The 22,030-nt window shown below is 39.1% G+C and overlaps 1 protein-coding gene across 2 annotated transcripts in view; it reads left to right on the top strand.

The window, feature by feature from the left end:
* The first annotated feature begins 6,771 nt into the window (after positions 1–6,771).
* The window catches only part of LOC124614030 (stAR-related lipid transfer protein 7, mitochondrial), a 116,496-nt gene continuing 101,237 nt past the window's right edge, over positions 6,772–22,030 (top strand). For both annotated transcript variants that reach the window (XM_047142853.1, XM_047142852.1), the window contains exon 1: positions 6,772–7,407. In XM_047142853.1, coding sequence (XP_046998809.1) covers positions 6,881–7,407 — 527 coding nt within the window. In that variant the 5' untranslated portion in view covers positions 6,772–6,880. The remainder of the gene's footprint in view (positions 7,408–22,030) is intronic.

Raw genomic sequence — 22,030 nt, 5'->3', positions numbered from 1 at the left:
AGTAGTGATACAGTCTCACATTCAGTTCTCTGACGGATAAAACTGTTTATTCCACAGTAAAAATACTTCCTTTATGGCAAGATTCCCAACCTATGATTCATTAAATGCCTCCTTGTGATCATTACTCTACTTATGAGAGCCAAATCCAAGACATCTCATACTTCATTTCATGCATCTATTATGTGCTAGCAGACGATCAAAATATAGTTATAACTTCGAGCCGCTAGATTTCATCGCTGTGCGCTGTCTAGTGCGGAACTAATGCATCGTTGCCTAAGTTTTCGCTATTATGTTTATAGGCTATTTGCCAGAAGCCTGCAAATGTTGGAAATATATTTGATCTAGTGGCAGCAAATAATCCGGACTTGTTTGAGGATGTTCACAAAGAAATCAGTGAGCATGAGGCAACAATTACAGAAGTACAAAGTGCAATTAAAACAACTAGAAGGATTTGTGCTCCATTAAATTCCAGGCATCCATCCGCAAAAATTCCCTTCTGCTTCTAGTATTTCGACCATATGCCATTCGCTCATCATCAGAGTGAACCAAAAGACTTTGGTTGACTCTGAAGGTGGCCAAACGTTATACAGCCATGATATTAGAAAAATAATTGGAATTTATGCAGCTGTATTCCCATAATTTAATGAAACAATCATTTTAGTGTGAAAACATGACAATGCATAGCGGGGTTTATATTTTCAGCAAACTAAATATAAAGGCAATTCTGTCATATCTCAGTAAGAAATACGAAACATTTAGCTCTGGAGAAGAGTATATTGAAGAACTGTGGTTCACATTTAAAAAATTGTTTGGCATTCGCTTGTTAGATGTATACCCTGTATAACAGTTCATGGTGAGAATGAACCTACATGGTATACAGACACTGTTAAGAAACCTCTAAAGAAACAGAAACTACTGCATAATAGGTGTAAAACAAAGCACTGGACTATAGATAATAAGAAACTAAATACATCGTGTTTTGCTGTCCAGAGGGCAATACATGAAGCATTTAATGACAATCATAGCAAATTTACCATTGAATGATCTGCTAGAAAACCCAAAGAAATTCTGGTCATTTGTAAAGGCTGTAAGTGCTGCTGAAGCAAGTTTCCAGACACTCATGGATGAGACAGGGTCTGAAACTGAGGGTATCAAATCAAAAGCAAAAACGTTGAACACCAGGAACAATACTCTAGTTTCGTAGTCATACTGCTGCAAAAATAAGTGACACAGATATCAGTGTCAATGGTGTTGAGAAAGACCTGAAATCGCTAATTCAACAAACCTCCAGAGTTCTTTCTCATAATGCATAAATCCACTCCTGTTACACTTGAAAAATCCTTTATTTTGATAAAATTGTACACACAACCTGGGTTTCAGCGTCAAATTCAGGCGCTACAGAAAAACGAAGGAAACTAAGAGGGATTCTTCATCGAAGTAATTAACGTTAAAAGGATCCATATGAATGTGAACATCTGGTTATATGTTGACTTCTTACAAGAAAGTCTTAACAGTCATGTAAAAAAAATCTAGAAAATTTATCAAGTAGCATGCGAGATCTCTTGTGAGTGAGGCATGAAAAGTTTCTCTGAGCCAACCAGTAACATGCTGGATAAACAGAGCCTAAATTAATAGAAGATTAATGTAGCAGCAAAGAAGCCCACATTGGCAAGCTATTGCAGTTCCATACACATTCAAGTTGTAATCTAATTTTTGCATTTCCATGGGCCTTTCAATGTAGTTTAATTTTATGAAGAATCCCTCTTAGTTCTTCTTGTTTTTTTGTAACATCTGAAGATGGAATTTACATCCTGCACCACAGGTCGTGTGTACGATTTTACCCAAATAAAGGATTTGTCAAATACAGCTTGAACGGATTTATTCGTCATGAAAAATTTTATCAACAGTTTTGGATGTCCCATGAAGAGTGTATTAAACCTCCAGAGCCCACTGGAATTCATATCAGATTCTAAAGAGAACATGCACTCAGGTTAGTTTATCTTTTAACTACAATCTACTGGAGATACCTTGAACAAAAGCTTATGCTCAGCAATTGGAAGAAAGCATATATGACACCCATGTCCAAGAAACATAACAGAAGTGACCCACAGAACATCAAAATTACTGCCCAATGTCCTTGACATCATATGTTATAGAACCTTAGGACATATTCTGTACTCAAATAAACTAGCTATCTAGAACAGAACAACCTCCTTCATGACAAAAATCATGGATTCCGAAAACATCGATCAAGTGAAACACAAGTTGCTCTTTTCTCACATGATACTGGAAGACATGGATCAAAATCGTCAGATGGATGTAGTATTTTTCAGTTTCCGAAAGACGTGTGACACAGTACTGCAGCTACACTTACTATCAAAAATATCAATGAAAATTTGTGACTGGATTGAGAATATCTTGGTAGGTAGGTTGCAGCAACTTGTCTTGATTGGAGAGTCCTCAACACATGTAGAAGTAATTTTGATTATGCTGCAGAGGACTGTTTGGCACCCCTATTGTCCATGTTCTTTATTAATTACCTAGCAGATAATATTATTAGTAACCTCTGACTTTTCACAGATGATGCAGTTATCTACAATAAAGCAGTCTCTGAAAAATCTTCAAAAATATTCAGTTAGATCTCGATAAAAATTCAAGGTGATGCAAAGATTAGTAACTTGCTTTAAATATTTAGGAATGTAGAATTCTATACTTCACAAAACAAATCTAGTATACTATGACTGCAGTATCAATGCATCACAACTGGAATCGGTCAGCTCATACAGGAACACTTTTTGGGGTGTAACACTTTTTAGGTATGTAAGGTAGAATGATCATGTAGGCTCAGTTGTAGATAAATCAGGTAACATTGGTAGCAACCTAGCAAAACGCCATCAGAATAAAAATGAGATTTTTTAAAACTCACATATATGACCCACCCTAGAGTATCATTCAAGTGTGTGGGACACATAGCACATAGAACTGACGGGAAAGATTTTACACAGCCAATTCGGGCAGCACATATGGTCACACGTCTATGTGACCCATGGGAGATTGTCATGGAGATGCTGAAGAAACAGAAATGGTAGACATTTGAAAGACACAAAGTATCCTGGGTGGCCTACTCTCAAAATTTCAAGAACCAGCTTTAAAAGACGAATCTAGGAATATACTACAAGACGCTATGTATTACTCCTGAAGGGGTTGATAGGCTGTGATTAGGTTAGTTACAGTGTACACAGAGGCATTTAAATAGTGATTCTTCCTGCACTCCATATGTCATTGGAATGCGAAAGAACCCTAATAATTGGTACAGTGGGAACTACGCTCTGGCATGAACTTCACGGAACTTTGCAAAGTATGGATGTAAATGTAGATTCCAGTCATATATTTTGACTTTTTGTGTCACGGATGGGGTCTCAAAACCTTACTTCCACTCTTCAGAAGTGGGCTTAGCAAATTGACTAGTGTGATGATGGTCCATTCTATTGAAATCTAGTGTATTGCAGTCTTTAATATAAGTAAGGTATATAAGAGTATAAAAAACTGTTCACCAAATATATCATACATAACAACCAAGAAAATGTATTGCACTGATAAAACACCATATTCTGCCAGTCTATAATTATCAAAGCATGTCGTTCCATAAATTTAAGACATAAATAACACAATTTAAGAATTTATGTGGAGCTTAGAGAAGGTACCATACGAGTATTGGAATACATCTTGTAATCAGAAAACATTTTAATGTAACAATACAGTACCAACAGCTGTAATTTTGATGTTGTTTTATTAGGTCACCAGATTCGATGTTAGAATCATGTCGTCTTAAGACCTGTCGCATGAATTACACCAAGTACCACACATGCACAAATAAGACAAGCAGGTGACATTCGTATCTATTTCCATAGATATACGAACTTCATGAGAAAATGTGCTCTTCACATGTCACATGTGTGAAGAGCATACATGCCCATGAAGCACAGATATCGACAGAACCAGATACAAATGTTGATACCTTGTGTTATAAGTACACAAGCGCTACTTGGTGTCATTCATGCAACAGGCCTGAAGATAACGTCTTTGGAACGCCGAAACTGCTTGCCTAATAAAACATTCAAAATAATGTGTATTAGTACAGTATTATATTTCATTGACCAGTCACTGTCCCATACTCCTGAGCAAAATGGAGTTACATTTAGTGAAAAACATTGTATTTCATGCAAGGGAGTTTTGTAAAAGAAATCTTTTGGATTGCTAAAGCTGTCAATATATTTGGAACAAAATAGTTTATTCCATTCTACTGACAAAATTCACCTGCACCTTCAAGTGAACATCTGTTTATGTTTATATCAAGAGTATGAAGAGATCTTACATTAAATAATAAAAGAAACAATACATCAGAAAATACGCCAAGAGGAACAGAATTTCATAAACCACAGTAAACAGCATGATTTGGCTTAAAGTGTTCGTCCACATTTACAGGTTAACACTAAAGTGCCCATTATTAAGCTTCTCAGCGTTGTTTTAGAGATGGCCACTTTCCTTGAGTTTTTTTTTCATGTTTGGTCCTTCATTATCTCATAATATGTGACCTGTTAACGTCATACATACAATGAAATGAAAATGTGCACTTCAGCAAAAAATTGTAACTAGCCAGTAGTGTGGAATGAAACATTTGTTTCGAATAAATTGGCTGCCTTAGAGGAGAACGACAGTTCGTTTTAGTTGATTAATGAAAGCCAAATTTCTGTAGTAAACCAACAAAAGTAACTTCTGTATTCTGTAAGACAGTTCATACTAAGTCTGCTAACAATGAGGTAATAAATTAAAATCAGAAAACTGAAACTGATAACATATTATAATAGTCTTCCACCGACATGTGAAGGAATTTTAACTCTCTTTGATTGCTCCCAGTCATAGGACCCCACCTTTTTATTTTATTTTCATTTGGTGTGAGTTGTACATGAAGTAAAAACAGCAAACAGCCAAATCTTGAAATGTAAACCGTGGTCACTTGGAGACTTGAAAAAGAAAAAAACTTTGCACATGTGCAAATCTTGCAGCTAGGGAGTGCCAAATAAATTTCTCTGGGGAGATTGTGGCTGCTTCAGGCTACTTGTTACTCACTGCCTAAACAACAGACAGTCACACACTAAGTAACCAGAAAATGGAGAAGGCACTACTTAAACAGGACTTCATCTGTGAGTATGTATCTGAACCTCCTGGCAGTTGCTTTAATAAGCTTATTAGGTTCCAACATTGGAGTGATTGTTCCATGTGATTATAACTAACCTGACAGTGTTCTGAGTGCTGCAATGTGGGTTGCATACATCTCAGGACGCTGAAACAATGTAGGTAGGTTCATTAATCGGTCCGTGTTTGAGGTATGCTAAAAAAATTAATAGTTTCACTGTAAGCAGTCTCAGTGTGGAAGATTTCCTGTGTTGGCATCAGTGCGCTGTTTGTCCGTTGGTGATGAATGTTGATTTTTTTTTTTTTTTTTGTAAAATGACTATAAATGGGCTAAGGAATGTGATAAATATATTTGAAGATGCAGATGAATTACGTTATGCAGCAGGGAGAGGGAAGTGGCCCTTCCCCATGGCAACTGTTCATGAAGTTGCTGTAGTTATAGCTGTCTGTGCAGCACATGTCTCAAATTGTACAGCAACCGCTCAGGCTGTGACTTGGGAATTGTCTGTCCCTTGGTCAACAGTTCAAAAGATTTTGTGGGCCATTTTACATGGGTATCGCTACAAGATTCAGAATTCCCACCAAATTAAGCCCCAAGTAGACTAAAATGCTGTGACTGTGCCCTTCGTTTTTTTGGCACAATTGGAAATGGGTGACTTGTGGCCAGGACAACATGCTTTGGATGGACAAGGTTCGTTTTGCTCTGAACAGTGCCGTGAATATACAGACCTGCCGCATATGGCTTCTCTTTCACCACATGTGCAGGAACATCCACTTCACTCAGCTCTTGTGACTGTGTGGTGTGGTTTCACAAGCTCCTTCATTCTCGGCCCATCTTTCTTCGAGGAGATGACGCCTCACAGGCGTGTTAGGTGCAGAGTGACATCTGCATAATATAAGGAACTCATTGTGCAATCGGTGATTCCAGTTTTACAAAAGTGCAGCTGTGTCCACACCACTATTTTCACTCAAGATATGACGACACCACATGTCACTTCTCAGGTGAAAGATTTGCTCCAACAAACCTTCGGTTATGGCTGCATCATCTTTAGATTATTTCAATATGTGAGGCCTTCCAAGTGATACGTTCTTGTGTCCTCGTTTTAAACTTAAAATTTCATTTATTAGACAGGAGAACAGCTTAGTTTTTAAAGTGCTTTGGACCAGTAGTAGTTTTATTTCTTCGTAGATAATTTTACAAGGATATGGGATATGTGGAGGTATCACAATTAAAGAACAGCAAAAGTAATATAATTCACATACAAAGGCATTTACATGCTATGTCCATTTTCGCATTTTGGATGTTCGGCCTTCTGTTTGACAGATGTGCCATGTTGTCCTATTGAAGGCTCTGTCTTGTGTAGAGAAGGCCATGATAGTGATAATGTAAGCACATGGGCCTAGTAGAGGAATTTCAATTCTTCTGACTATCATGACCATGGTGTTGTCACAGATGCGCTGGTTATCACGGTGATTATGTATGGATGCCGTGCAAGTTTTCATTGCCTCTTGAATCCCAGCTTACATACTAGAACTTTTATTTATGTCATCTTTGCTCAAAGTTGTAAACAAACACATCTATGAAGTAGCCGGCATAATAGTGGGCGTGATGCTAATTGTGTGGTGTGCGTTGTATTTTTCGAAGTGTAGTATTTGACAGGAAGTTCCCCAAGAAACATCGGAAATGTTATTTAGTGCTTCTGTGAGAACGTTTTTATATAGAAATAGAAACCATCCAGTTTTACCTCCAATAGGACCAAACTATGTGCGCAGAACAATCGGAGGTCGTGAGTTTGGAACTTCCACCTTCTATTTGTTTTCTACCTTCCTCGAAAACAGTTCACTGAGAAATGCGTTTCTGTCCCAGTTGAGGAATTTTGAAAGTCATCGAAGTGTCTTACAAAGGAATCTCACTTTTCAGTGGTTTAAGTCAGAAATGGCCAAGATCCGCACGTTTCTTAAAAACCATTCGTTTCATATAGTAAGAACTTGTACCCAACAGTGTGAATGTGTTGTAGCTCATAGAATTAGAAGAGCGCAACAGATTTTTAGTCTGTATACTGGGCTGTGGGACGAAGTGGCGTTAAGAGAGCTCGGGAGAAGATTGCGGCAACAACTGACAAGGAAAGGAAAGGAGTTGTTCCTCAGTGCTGTCGGAGTTTGCGCTTTTGACTGGGACAGAGACAGGATTCCCAATGAAGAAATGTTGAGGTAAATTTCAGCGTTGAGCTTCAATATTTACATCGCCTTGTTCACAGTCATTTTACGATCCATGTGGTCATTCATCTCTCTTTATTATCTCACATCGGTTTTTAATTTTATAGTGTGTATCAAAAAAGTGCCTTGGGTAGTGCGGTATTTGTACCAAAGGTATTGCAACATTCTGTTTACGTATGGCGCAATAACTGAATGAGCTAATCAACTTCTTGTCCTGTAATGTTACGGAAGTTCTCCATTTGACGTAGTAACTGTGATGTGACTATGAAACAAAATAAGGCATAGTTATTGTAACGCTCCCGTTTTAGGAAGTGATTGTTTTATTGTCAGAAAATTAGTTTACTTGGGGTGTTGCCGTGTAGTCTGTATGAAGATAAATACCAGTTTTTTCGAAAATGTTGAACCTACCGATATTAGATGCTAGCTTTTGCGGATGGCTGAGGGCATCAGTAAACATAATCTACTCAAATTGTTGCCCAATCTCAAGGAAACTGTCAGCTTTATGTCAACACAACTAAGATTTCATACTCTCGCTCATTGACATTGCTAACTCACAGCCTACCACTTTGGGTTACACTACAGTATTTCACCTTAACCAGCATTACATGAAATAATATAGAAGCAAAATAAATAAGCTAATTGTTTTATTAGATATCCCTGTTTGCACACAAATGACCTCACTCGGAAGTAATTGTGTAAGTCTGGTATCAGTACGTTCAGTTCTCATGTTTCTCCAGAATGATTAGACACTGAGGACAGACACAACCATTGAGGAGGTGGAAACTAAACCATAATTTCACACTACCACTAAGAATCAACAGCAGAACTAAAGTAGTAGCTACCTTCAGTAAATCAAGGCAGAAAACTTGTTTTTTATGTGTTTTTTCGGAAATACGGAAGCGTCCGATCCCACCCGTCTGCTTTGACCCATGACGTCACAAATATGGCGGAAACAAAAACAAACACACACACTTCCCACAAGAAGCCTAATGACACTAACGGGACAAGCGCGGGAAATGGGGTGTTTTGGGTGGGGGGCAAACTAAATATAAACAAATTTAGACGCCTTGCGTAGCTACAACGTGTAAGTGAAGACAGCCATGCATGAATACCCACCCACCTCCCCAGGGGTCGTAACCCCTGCAACCCATAGAAGATAAAGATGCTTCAGTAGCTGATTAGTGTTTTTTGTCTTTTTAAAAAAAAAATCTCACGGGATAGAACGAACAGATCAGAAAGATAAATATAATAAACTAAAACAGAAATTCGAGGAAACACATAATTAAAATAAGTAATAAGTGTTTTTAAATTTAAAAAAAATCTCACGACATAGAACAGATCAGAAAAGTAAATAAAATAAGATAAAACATAACTGGAGACAGCCACATTCAAACCAAACTCCGCGCCGTCATGACGTCACACACGACAACACCCTTACGTCACGGGTCAAAGCCGACGCGTGGGATCGGACGCTTCTGTCGACCCGTTTTTTCTTCTTCTATAAATGTTATCTCTGTTGGTGTCACATGTTATTAACCCACTATGTCATTGTTGCGTAATATGCCTAGGACAGTTCTTAACCAAATTTCAATTTAGCCAAGTTAAGATCTTCTGGGTCTCCAGCATACTTTATTGTCTCCTGTCAAGAAATGTCTTTCAGACTAACTGAAGTGTTTGATATGGCGTTGCTAACTCCCACCAAACTGTCACTTTGCACCATAATATAGACCCCAGTCTGTGATACAGATCAGTGTGTCACATGTAAAATTTTGTATTTTAATTTGTTTGATTTGTTAATTCATAACCACACTGTTACCTTTGAATCTAATGTAGGCCTTAGACTATGCTACAGACCCAATCTGTCACCACAGTCTACTTTCCAAAACCATATATAGACACAGAAGAAATATTTCAGTGTTCTCATTATGTTATAGGACAAAGCCAACATCCAGTATTGATAGGTTCAGTTTGACCCTTCTTTTCAATATTGTCCAAAGTCGTGGTGCTAGCAGTGTGACATAGCAGTTGGTGTCAGTGGCTGCCATGCTGCATGTTGCCATTTCAAAACCATCCATCAGCATTATCTATTCTTTACTATTTAGTAGAAACAATAAATGCTAATAACAAATAATCGCTTGTGGTTGGGTTTGAACAGACAACCTGCGGCATGCCAGCCAGCGAAACTGACTACACCACACTACTATAGCCTCATAACTCGTGGCATTGACCCTTCTGGTGAAATGGTTGTTCATGATCTCACCTCCAGAGCATCTGCTACCAGTCCTGCTTGCAACAGTGCCATTCCACCAAATTGGAGTCAACGCCTTGAAGTTACCAAAATCAAGTCACCAAAGCCGTGCCGACTGCTAAAGCTCCAGAAATTGCAAAATTCCTTGCACAAGACATGATTCTGAAGCCCGGGGCACTACATGTGATGATCTCTGATCATGGAAAAGTTTTCCAGTCAAGACTAGCGTCAGATGTAATTTCACAATGTGGCATCACCCACAGGATGACAGCTGCCTACCTCTCAATGATGACTGGCCATACAGAACACTTCACTGAGATGTTGGCAAATATGCTCTCAATGTACTTTAATGTGAGACAGTGAGACTGGGATACAGTACAGTATGTTGTGACATTCACGTACTACACAGTGAAGCAAGATGCTACAGGCTTCTCTCCATTCTGTATACTCCCTAGTCATGTGGCTAAAACAGTACATACACAGTTCTCGTTTCAACCAGATGATACTCAGGATGACTATATGACACATTTGGTCACCAAAACTGATGAAAGAAGGCAGCTGGTTCGCATACAGACTCTAGACACCTGGGAGAAAGACTGAGAACGCTATAACATCAAGCACCAGGCAGTGAAATGTAGTCATGGAGAGTTGGTATCAATTTTTATGTCTGCACAAAAAGTGGGAATAGTGGAATATCGCTGCCTTGCGACCACTTAACACGGGCCCTTAATCATATCAGTTCAGTCTTCCTGAATTGTCATCGAAGCATCATCTTTACCATTGTACTGTTTTTACTCCTGTACTCCTTATTGGTGTTATCTATATTTTATTTAGCAAGCTCTATAAATTTGACAAACCAGTGTGGTGTTGTATTATTTTATAGCTGTAGCATTTTCTCAATATACCGATCGGACTGATGTTTAATTATATTTCTGGGAGGTATGTAATTTTTATTACACAGATAATATGGCTCCATCTGTATAATTGTTGTACAATTTTGTAGATTACTGCATTAATGTTATTCTAGCCATATGTTATAGATCTAAGAATTTGAGGATGACAGCTAGCCACGGGTCAAGTGAAGTGTTCGATTCCAGAGGATAATGTGTTTAGTGGAATTTGGGGAATTTTGTGTTGTCGGTTTTTTTCGTTGTTTTGTGTGGTCTGGTATGGTGGAGTGTGTGTCTAAATTTGTTTATATTTACTTTGACCCCACCCAAAAACCCCAAATTTCCCACACTTGTCCCGTTAGTTTCATTAGGTTTTTTGTGGAACAAGTGTGTGTGTTGGTTTTCCAATGTATTTTCATGTTTGTGGTCATGTTTACGTCATGGTGTCATAGGCACCATATTGGAGTCGTAGTGTATGGTCGTTTCCGCCATATTTGTGATGTCATGGGTCAAAGCAGACGGGTGGAATCAGACGCTTCTGTATTTCCCATAAATGAACTGATGGACAGGGTAAGCAGCAACCAGCGGCTGTTTGCTGACGGTGCTGTGGTGTTTGGGAAGCTGACAAAGGTAACTGACTGTAGGAGGATACAAGATGACTTAGACAAAATTTCTAGTTAGCGTTTGAATGGCAGCTTGCTCTAGGTGTAGTCAAACATAAGTTAATGCAGATAGTGATGCTGAGTCAGGAGACCACACAGCTAAAGTAATCAGTCTCCAATACACCTCTCAGGATAGAAGCAGTGCACCCAATCTGTCTGTGTATACAGTAGATTGTGTGCGCTCTGTGTATACAGTAGATTGTGTGCGCAAGGGCAAAACAGTGTTTTAAATGTTTGCATAGCGTGTAGCTAAGGCATAAAAAGGAAACCAACTCAGTATTCACCTAGTGGACTAAAAACTGCATCCAAGCTTATAACAGCAGTCTGATGGCAGTAACTTTTGCTCCCTGTATTTTATTCCTAACCACTTCAGAATTTCAAAGACTGTATTCGAGTCAGCATTATCAAAATCTTTGTTTAAATCAACAAATGCTGTTAATATGAAAATGATACACAGAACAGAAAGCTCAACCAAGTTCAGTCTCTGTCCACTTGTCACTATGAACACTGTCCTGTAAACAATTAGCTGCCAAGTACTTTATCACTCTGTCTTAGCTATATTTATTGCTTAATCTTTGCTTTGTGGAAGCCATCAATATCACCCAAAGATTATACTTCAATTGAATGAATGTATCTTTACTGTTCTTTATGTTTCATTACCGCAACAATCAAAAATAACTGTATTCAATGCTCGTGACAATATTGTGTTGCTCCGATCTGATATCAGCAGCTATGTGTGGTCTTACCCAAATTTATTTAAGCTTAAAATTTACCTTGTTAACTGATTCTTCCACCAGTACTTGGTAGAACAACATAATTATAAATAAAAAGCACAATATTGTGTATGCTCTACTAGATCTGTATAGACCTGGATGAGGAAGTGAACAAATTAACAAGGCTCGTTTTTTATAGTGATATTTTATTTTATTGGGATTTGCTGTACATAGCATTCAACCAGCAGTTTCTTAAGCAGGTGGTAAAAATTTCATTATGAAAGGCACTACATCATGTATGTTCTACTGGATCCGTATAGAACATATACAATACTGCTCTTTTCATGATCAAATTTACCAAGTGCTTGCATAAGAAGGTGCTGGCCGAATGGTATGTACAACAAATGCCAATAATGTAAAGAGACTGTCAAAATGAGCTTTTTTCAGCCTTCACTTCCCCATTGCTCCAAAATCATTTGCCTTGAAGGTTTACCTTCATTTTTATGAAAGAAAGTAAGTTCAGGGGTTCCACACCTGGGCTGGAAAGAGGATGGGGCTTCCAACATTTGCCTTAAGTGACTTTAAAGAAATCATGGGGCAATGCAAATCTGGAGAGCCAAGTGGCGATTTGAGTTCCAGTCAGCTCAAATATTAATGTAATGTCAGAATCACAGTGCCAACTTGATCAGTTTAAATAAAACATAAAGAGAAGTTACAGCCTACACCAGTCACTGGTAACTATAACTTAACTCACCGATGTACCAATCCAGCTGAAATTGTTACATCGAAATCACAATCCAAATTTGAAAGCAGTGTCATTAAAGAAGTACAGCCCTTGGTACTGAAAGCACATTCATTACTGATACCAATGTATGGCCAGAATATAACTGAACTCTTGGACAGAAAGTGCTGTTATTTATACAAACAGTAAATATTTCAGAACATGCAAACACAAGATATTTTGAGACCCTTCCCAAAACAATAAACACGAAACAACAAATAATTGCCGGTGGTCGGGGATCCCTCTCCCAGTCAAACAATGATCTGCTGTTTCAAAAGTTCTCACTGGAGAAAACTACAGCACCCTAAATTCAGAACTTATCAATGGTCCCCTTTATGGAAGCAGTGGTGGATCTCTGCATTCGGGTTGTGTTATTACATCCCCTTCACTATTATGCGTGGCAAGGGCAGCCGCTTCTGTCAAAGCTTTGCAATCGTCAAACTGGTTTTCAGTTTCAATGAGCCTCCCCCAACGTTGATCTGTGCTGGTTTCTTATTAAAGACATGGACAACATCTTTGCAGTTCTGTCTTCTTGCTGAGAGGTAATAATCCTAGACTTCATATGCGATGTTTGACATGTGACGATGGGTACAAACAGCCCAAAGTAAAGCTTCAGCAACTTTCCCGATGTTATTAGAAGGCAAGATCACTTGATGTGAAATAGTTTATTTCATGACCAGTTTCATCAGCAGCTCCCGATCCCACAAATTGGAATCAAACACTTCCCTTAACCTATATAGCTCAATGTCAGCTCCCGATCCCACAAATTGGAATCGAACACTTCCCTTAACCTATATAGCTCAATATCAGCTCCCGATCCCACAAATTGGAATCGAACACTTCCCTTGACTTATATTGCTCAACAGCAACTCCCGATACCGGAACACCCGCAGCAACCACACATTGGAATCGAACACTTCCCTTGACCTATATAGGTCAACAGAAACTACCAGTACCAAATCATAAAACCCAAAACTACAACCACGTCCACAATCATCACTACCTCAAAAAACACAACAAACCAACTAAATTGGAATCGAACACTTCCCTTGACCTGTTATCCTTACGACATCTCCAAATATAGCTGTCCCTGGTCAGAGACGCTGGAACTTTAGTAAACCTCATTTCTTCACGACACACTGAACACTTCACTACTTCATCCAAAAATCTGAATAGTTGAAGAAATTTTATTAGAGACAATGCACTGTCCCCCATCATCACCGGCAGCCGAAAACTGTTGACCTTGACAGTCATATCCATACCAACCAAAGACATAAAAAATGCAATTTCCCAAAATTCACACATGATGAAGAGAAAAAATTACAATAACGTTGACATAACGAAACCAAAATCGTTAACTCGCTGAAAAATATTCTGCTGAAAGCACAGTCACTACCGATACCACACATGTGCAATGTTAGAACGCAAATGAACCCCATACGCCACGTAACACGCTACCCATAAACACACCACCAGAGAGAACCACCAACCGCAACAATATGCCACCTATAAACATGCCACACATGCAAACTAAACCAAAAACATCACACAACACATAAACGCACCACCAGAGAGCACCACCGATCACATCAAAACAACACCTACAAACATGCCATTCTCACAAACTAAATTCCGTGCTGTCCTGACGTCACACACCATAACAGCCTTACGTCACGGGTCAAAGCCAACGGGTGGGATTGGACGCTTCAGCCGACCCTATTTATGTATATAAGGAGCAAGATTTGTCCTATCACACTTCCCTGGGGCACACCTGATGATAGCTTCATCTCTGCTGAACACTTGCCTTTGAGGACAATGTACTAGGTTCTGTTACTTAAGAAGTCTTTGAACCATTCACATATCTGCGAACCTATTCCATATGCCATGTGCGATGGGACATTGTGTCAAACATTTTCCTGACATCTAGGAATATTGAGTCTACCTGTTGCCCTTCAGCCATTGTTAGTTAGTTAGCTTCTTATTCCATGAATCATTTGGCATAGCAGATCATAATGATGTGGAATGAGTCAATTTTACATTTCAGTTTGCATGGCAAATTAATTTGTGAATATGGCTACATGCTGAACATTTATAAGCCTTCGTCTTCTTTTGTAAAATACAGGTATACAGACGTGAGTTAATTTTCCTTCCCACTACCTTTTACACATTACAGTAGAAATTCTTCTAAAGAGTAGGAGGAGCTATAAAGAATAAAGTTTTTCAGTTTGTTTTCAGATTTTACTTTGCTGTTTGTCAGACATTTTATATCACTGTAGAAGTGATCAAGAACTTTTGTTGCAGCATTGTGCACCCCTTTTTGTGCTAAAGACAACCTTAATGTGGACTAATCAATGTCATTTTTCGTTTTGAACTGTAGCGGATTATTTACAGCCAATTTAATGAGGTAATAAATACACTGTGAAGCAGCAGTCTGCATACCTAACTCCTTAAACAGGTGTCTACAAGGTGATCATGGGTCAGCACTAAATATTATTCTTACTGCATGTTTTTGAGCAATGAAGACTTCCTTTCTTAAAGATGAGTTACCCCAGAACATTATTGTATAGGCCTATGACATTATTGAATAAAAATATGCAAAGTATGTCAACTTACTGATTTGTGTCTCGCCAAGATTTGCAATAATTCTAAGTGCAGGCGTGACTGAACTAAGTTGTTTTAGGAGTTCCAAAATGTGCTTTTTCCAGTGTAAATGATTCTCTCCACTGTGGATACCTAAGAACTTTGATATAGGTTACATTAAATGCATTTGCAATTGCGAATATGAACAACCATCAGCTGTAGAATGGAATGACAACAATGAAAATTTGTATCAGACCAGGACTCAAACCTGGATATCCCACTTACTGCAAGCAGCAGTCGCCTTACCATTTGGATATCTGTGCAAGACTCACGGCCAGACCCAAACTTCCATGTCGTCAAGCATGCTCTACAACATACCCATACATCCATTATGTATATTCCCATACAGGTGAGACATTGTACTGGATAGTTACTTCACCAGTGCTTGCAAGAAAATACAACATTGCATCGTAGTTCAGAATATTTGCAATTTTGAATACATTTAATGTATTTCATAGCAGCTTTAGTCACTGCAGTGCCTATTTCTTTGGAGGTGTGTGGATGTCCCACCCTATTTATTATTTCCTCACCATGTATTACACGTGTCATTGGTGTAATACCCCTAGACGTGCAGAATTAAATATGTTGTGTCTTTTTAAAATTGTGTGTGAGGACATTTACAGTAAACCAGTCAGTGATACTTTTAGAACACTATTTACCATTTCTTCTGTTTCTGTATGTATACTTGGATTGATTACAGTACTGGTCTCATCTGCAAAAAGAACTGATTGTCCTTGTTGTACATTAGAGGAAAATCATTTCCACGTATAAGGAACAATAGTGGAGCTAAGGTTGACCCTCAGGGAACCCCATATGTGATGTCTCGCCAGTCAGAATTACTTTCCCGGACAATATTGGTTGAGTTACTAAGTACAACTTTCTGCATTCTTTTTGTGAGATATGACATTGTCCATTGATTGGCCATACTATCAATCCCATAAAACTTCAATATATCAAGGAGAATACTGTGATTTCCACAGTCAAATGCTTTAGATAGGGCACAGAAATACCAACCGGCACAGCACAATGTTGTTATTTAAGGCTTGCAAAATTTAGTTAGGAGGAAATCATGTGAGAGTGATGCTTTCTAAATGCATACAGCTTTCAGTGTTCCACCCATGATTTACTCCCTGTGCTGTGAGTCGGTGTGGCATCCACAATAGCTACATCACTCTCCAAAGTGTGTTCTCTGTGTTTTTTGAACAACTCATTCTTTGTCCTAATTAAATGACATGTAAGGCCCATACCTTTTCTGTGGTTGTAGCCAGTGTCACAGTTGATTATTTAGCACCTGATTTGTATCTTTCTGCAACTATTGGCTTTTTGAGCTGCTTTAAATGGTTGTGTCCTTCTTGTTCTCAGCAATTGGTATTTGAGATTGTGCGTTTGTCTGTCTGATGAATAATGTAATGCATTGGCTTAGGATTTGATATGCCTCATTCTTATGGAATGCAAGTTGGCTGAATAGTTTCTCCAGTCACTTCTTTCTCCATCTGCTCATAGAACACTCCATCAAAGAGGAAATATGTGGTAATCAGGACATGCCTGAAAAGGTTGGTGGTCTTCAGATCAAACTGTTAGCCACCAAGTTTCAATGTCTCCTGCAAGGGGATCTTATTGAAGAGGAAGACAGCATCCAATCTTATGAGGGTATCAGACTCCTTAAGGCTGAAAGTATTTAACCATTGTGCTAAGTCTGTTGAGTTGCATATATGATATTGGCATTTGCCTATGCAGGAGCTAAGCATATACCTGAGGTGCTAACCAAGTAGATAGGTGGGGCACCAGTGTCGCTGATGATAGGGCATAGAGCTACACCTTCCCTTTGGATTTTGGGAAATCCGTAAAAATCTCGGTGTAATGGGGGCATGATCATATAGCTCGTTTATAACCTCACAGACAGCCTGAGTTTTTGAGAAGAGTCAAATTCTTCTTCTCTAACTTTTTGATGTGATCAGCATCTTTCTTCCAGGACCCATTGTCTTCAAGCAGGCTGCCCAGGTTCTCAGTGTGTTTCTTATATAAAAGGACCACAATAGCATTATCTTGATGCCCACCAGTAAGACCACTGTATCCAGATATTCTCTCAGATCCAGGATGCCCACTCTTCCCATATTGGCAGTGTCTAGTCTTTCTGCATGCTTGACATATTTCTTGACAATGTTCTTCTGCCATTTTGGGAGGAACTTGCACTGCATCTTGTTTTACTGCACTGATAATGTACACAGCTGAAGCTGACTTTGGAGTGGGTGCAAAGTTGAGTCTGCCTTCCACGACTTAAAGCCAGTTGTCCAGTTGTCAAGTTAATGAGTCTAGCAAGGAACATCCATTGGGGTCTTCTTCAAAAGATGTTCAAATTTTTATTCAAGGGGTCCAGGTGACACCATCATCCCAGTCACAGGTACAGGTATTAACCTGGTTCACCATCGGTACATGTAAACTGAACCACTTCTTGATGATATCATTTAAGCTCCAGCATGCTGGCCAATTTTTTATTCTGCTTGCTTTGGTTGTATCAGTGTCAAGTGTCACTTTAGCAAAATTAAGTACCACTTTTCATCATGGCAGAAATACAAAGGTGGTAGGGAAGCAACTTCTTTAGTGGTGCATATTGTCTAGTTTCTTCATGCTGTGATACATTTCCTACCTGAAGAGTTATGGGTTGTGGATCATCAGTGTCTACTGGTGTATTTGCTCACAAAATAATCCACAAGTTTACAGTTGGTTGTTAGTGACTAAGGGTATCAGTATTTCAGTGACAGGCTGTCATTGTCATCATCATCATCATCATCATCATCATCATCATCATCAGATACGCTAATGAGCCGAGCATCTAATGGCTCAGGGGTCACTATATCCTCACTACTCCCACATAGTGTTCCCTATGTGCATTTCTTGTATGGGTGCCAGTGTGTTGACTGCCACAGCATACTGCATTATGTCTGTATTTGACTTCTCATAGTATGTGTCAGTGTGGTGGCAGCAGCTACAGCAGTCTCAAAACTCAGCCTACTAGGTTTGCTGAAAGTCTTGTTCTTTTCTGAAATCAAACATGTGCACAATGACAGGGTGAATCTCAACAGTGCACTGCAACACCTGAAAGTTGTCTTCATGACAAGTGGCTGTGGGAGGCTGATTTCAAAAACACTACAAACTACACCTATAGCAGTGTCCTGTGAGACAGTGGAGGAACAGGAGTGGGGCATTACCATTGCATTTGTGCATACATTGGGGAAACTTGGATAGGATCATCTTGAAACAAACTGTATTTTGCCAACCTACTAAGACATAAGCATTACTGATGACTGTCAAGGAGATCTTCCACTTGACGAGCTTGGAGCATTTAATATTCCCTGCTAGTGAAATTGATCTTGTATTGGACAGACAATGTGTACTGTGGAAGACTGCTGCTGAGAATATCAGTGACATAATTATTTAACATAGCTGCACAAGTCGGCAGTCACAGTCTACCAAAAATATATTGCATTTGCACTAGTGTCATGTATGAAACATCCTGTATAACAAACCCAAACTCAGTCACATTCTGCAATAGTGCTATTTCATGTCAGACAGGCATACTGTTACTTGCCTTCACATTTCCACTTCATCTTATAGCTAACCATTCATTGATATTTTCATAACACTGACTTTTCCAGTGCACAGGAGAGGACACAGCTGGACCTACAAGTAAGTCATCATCTTTTGCTGCTATACACTGTTCTACACATAGTCCAAGAGTGCATCAAAGTTCAAAAAATCGTTTATTCTGTGTAAGTCTGCACCAAGAATAGTGTGTGCATTTGGTACATGAACATTTTACAGAAGCCACCCTAGGAACTTTCAAGGAGTCTTACCACTTACACGCCAATACATATACGCAATTGTGGTATTTTTGTTTAATGACAGTAGTGAATATACAAGGATGAACTGTGCAATTTATAGCCACAATAGTAGATGTAAAAATAATTTCTATATAGAATGCTGTGATATGTACACCTCCCGCATTTTTCGCAGGAGATTGTGTTGTTTTGTGATGGTATTTTTTGGGTGGTATGTTATCTTTAATCAGTTATATTGTTACTGCCATCTCGAGAGCAATTATATTGTTGCTGCCATCTCCTTTCTTTTGTCTGGTGGAGACAAGCTAGTTGTATTTCATTTTCTGGGACCATACAAGGACACATTATACGTGTATTTTGAGGTACTATTACACCAGTTACTGAACTGTAACTTCGTCTGTTGGTAAATAGATGAGCTCATAATGTAAATACTGCCTACTGAATTCTTTATTAATACTAATCAAATTTATTGTTGTAGAAAATATGCTAATGACTCTAGCATTTGCTTGAAGATGCCACTGTTGTCTTGGAATAAAATAAACATAATCTGGTGAAGTTGTTTAAAAGTAAAAAGAAATGTTACAGTCCAAAAGATACGGAATGAAGACACATATATAGGCTGATAAAAGTGGAAAAATAATTAGAAATATTTTATGTCCAGCCATCTGTGGAGTTAAGAATGAAGTTCTATAATTTGGTGCGGTAGATGCAAAGCAGAAATCAAACATCCCCAAGCAGGCCTATTCAAAATCAAAGCAGAGCAATAATTCATTATCCACTCCTATACAGTTTAACTGACTACACTCTGAGATATGAGTTCTTCATAATTCTGATGTGTTTAACAAATCCTGTCTTTCCTCATGTATTGACTATTCATAGTGGTCTGTATAAAGTTATATTAATACGTTGTTTGAAGTGTTAGATTTAGCAGATACAGGAGCAGCAACTTTTCCAAGGTAACTGTTTTTCTCCTTACAAGCAGAGCTTGCTTAATACTGAAGTGAAACAAGTGGCTGCTCAGAACATCAAACTGAGATGGATTTCGGAGATGCCCAAGTGCAAAATTTTTATAAAGACTATATAATGATTAGTAGCGGAAACTGATATGGGTGAAAAGCAACTGGAATCACTCAATAGAGGAAAGTCCACTGGACCTGACGGGATACCAATTCGATTCTACACAGAGTACGCGAAAGAACTTGCCCCCCTTCTAACAGCCGTGTACCGCAAGTCTCTAGAGGAACGGAGGGTTCCAAATGATTGGAAAAGAGCACAGATAGTCCCAGTCTTCAAGAAGGGTCGTCGAGCAGATGCGCAAAACTATAGACCTATATCTCTTACGTCGATCTCTTGTAGAATTTTAGAACATGTTTTTTGCTCGCGTATCATGTCATTTCTGGAAACCCAGAATCTACTATGTAGGAATCAACATGGATTCCGGAAACAGCGATCGTGTGAGACCCAACTCGCCTTATTTGTTCATGAGACCCAGAAAATATTAGATACAGGCTCCCAGGTAGATGCTATTTTTCTTGACTTCCGGAAGGCGTTCGATACAGTTCCGCACTGTCGCCTGATAAACAAAGTAAGAGCCTACGGAATATCAGACCAGCTGTGTGGCTGGATTGAAGAGTTTTTAGCAAACAGAACACAGCATGTTGTTATCAATGGAGAGACGTCTACAGACGTTAAGGTGACCTCTGGCGTGCCACAGGGGAGTGTTATGGGACCATTGCTTTTACAATATATATAAATGACTTAGTAGATAGTGTCGGAAGTTCCATGCGGCTTTTCGCGGATGATGCTGTAGTGTACAGAGAAGTTGCTGCATTAGAAAATTGTAGCGAAATACAGGAAGATCTGCAGCGGATAGGCACTTGGTGCAGGGAGTGGCAACTGACCCTTAACATAGACAAATGTAATGTATTGCGAATACATAGAAAGAAGGATCCTTTATTGTATGATTATATGATAGCGGAACAAACACTGGTAGCAGTAAAATATCTGGGAGTATGCATACGGAACGATTTGAAGTGGAATGATCATATAAAATTAATTGTTGGTAAGGCGGGTACCAGGTTGAGATTCATTGGGAGAGTGCTTAGAAAATGTAGTCCATCAACAAAGGAGGTGGCTTACAAAACACTCGTTCGACCTATACTTGAGTATTGCTCATCAGTGTGGGATCCGTACCAGGTCGGGTTGACGGAGGAGATAGAGAAGATCCAAAGAAGAGCGGCGCGTTTCGTCACCGGGTTATTTGGTAACCGTGATAGCGTTACGGAGATGTTTAGCAAACTCAAGTGGCAGACTCTGCAAGAGAGGCGCTCTGCATCGCGGTGTAGCTTGCTCGCCAGGTTTCGAGAGGGTGCGTTTCTGGATGAGGTATCGAATATATTGCTTCCCCCTACTTATACCTCCCGAGGAGATCACAAATGTAAAATTAGAGAGATTAGAGCGCGCACGGAGGCTTTCAGACAGTCGTTCTTCCCGCGAACCATACGCGACTGGAACAGGAAAGGGAGGTAATGACAGTGGCACGTAAAGTGCCCTCCGCCACACACCGTTGGGTGGCTTGCGGAGTATCAATGCAGATGTAGATGTAGAAAGTATAAAGTAACATAAGCAACAACATTCCAGTGAACATTTGTCCACTAATGAACCAGTTGTAAGATAACGGGGCATTGTCATTCCCATGGAATTGAAACTAATGAACTATTGTCGTAGTTAGTGTAACTGTATTTGATGCAAGTTCTTCAGTAAGCCCCAATGAATAGGGCTGAAAATTCATCCAAGGCCTACTTTACCGTAATAAAAAAGGTTGCCCATTTCCATTTAATGTTT

This window comes from Schistocerca americana, chromosome 4 (assembly GCF_021461395.2).
Source record: "Schistocerca americana isolate TAMUIC-IGC-003095 chromosome 4, iqSchAmer2.1, whole genome shotgun sequence".
In the NCBI taxonomy this organism is placed as follows: Eukaryota; Metazoa; Arthropoda; class Insecta; order Orthoptera; family Acrididae; genus Schistocerca; species Schistocerca americana.
Note: the sequence above shows the minus strand (reverse complement) of the source record. Positions and strands in the feature narration are given on the sequence as shown.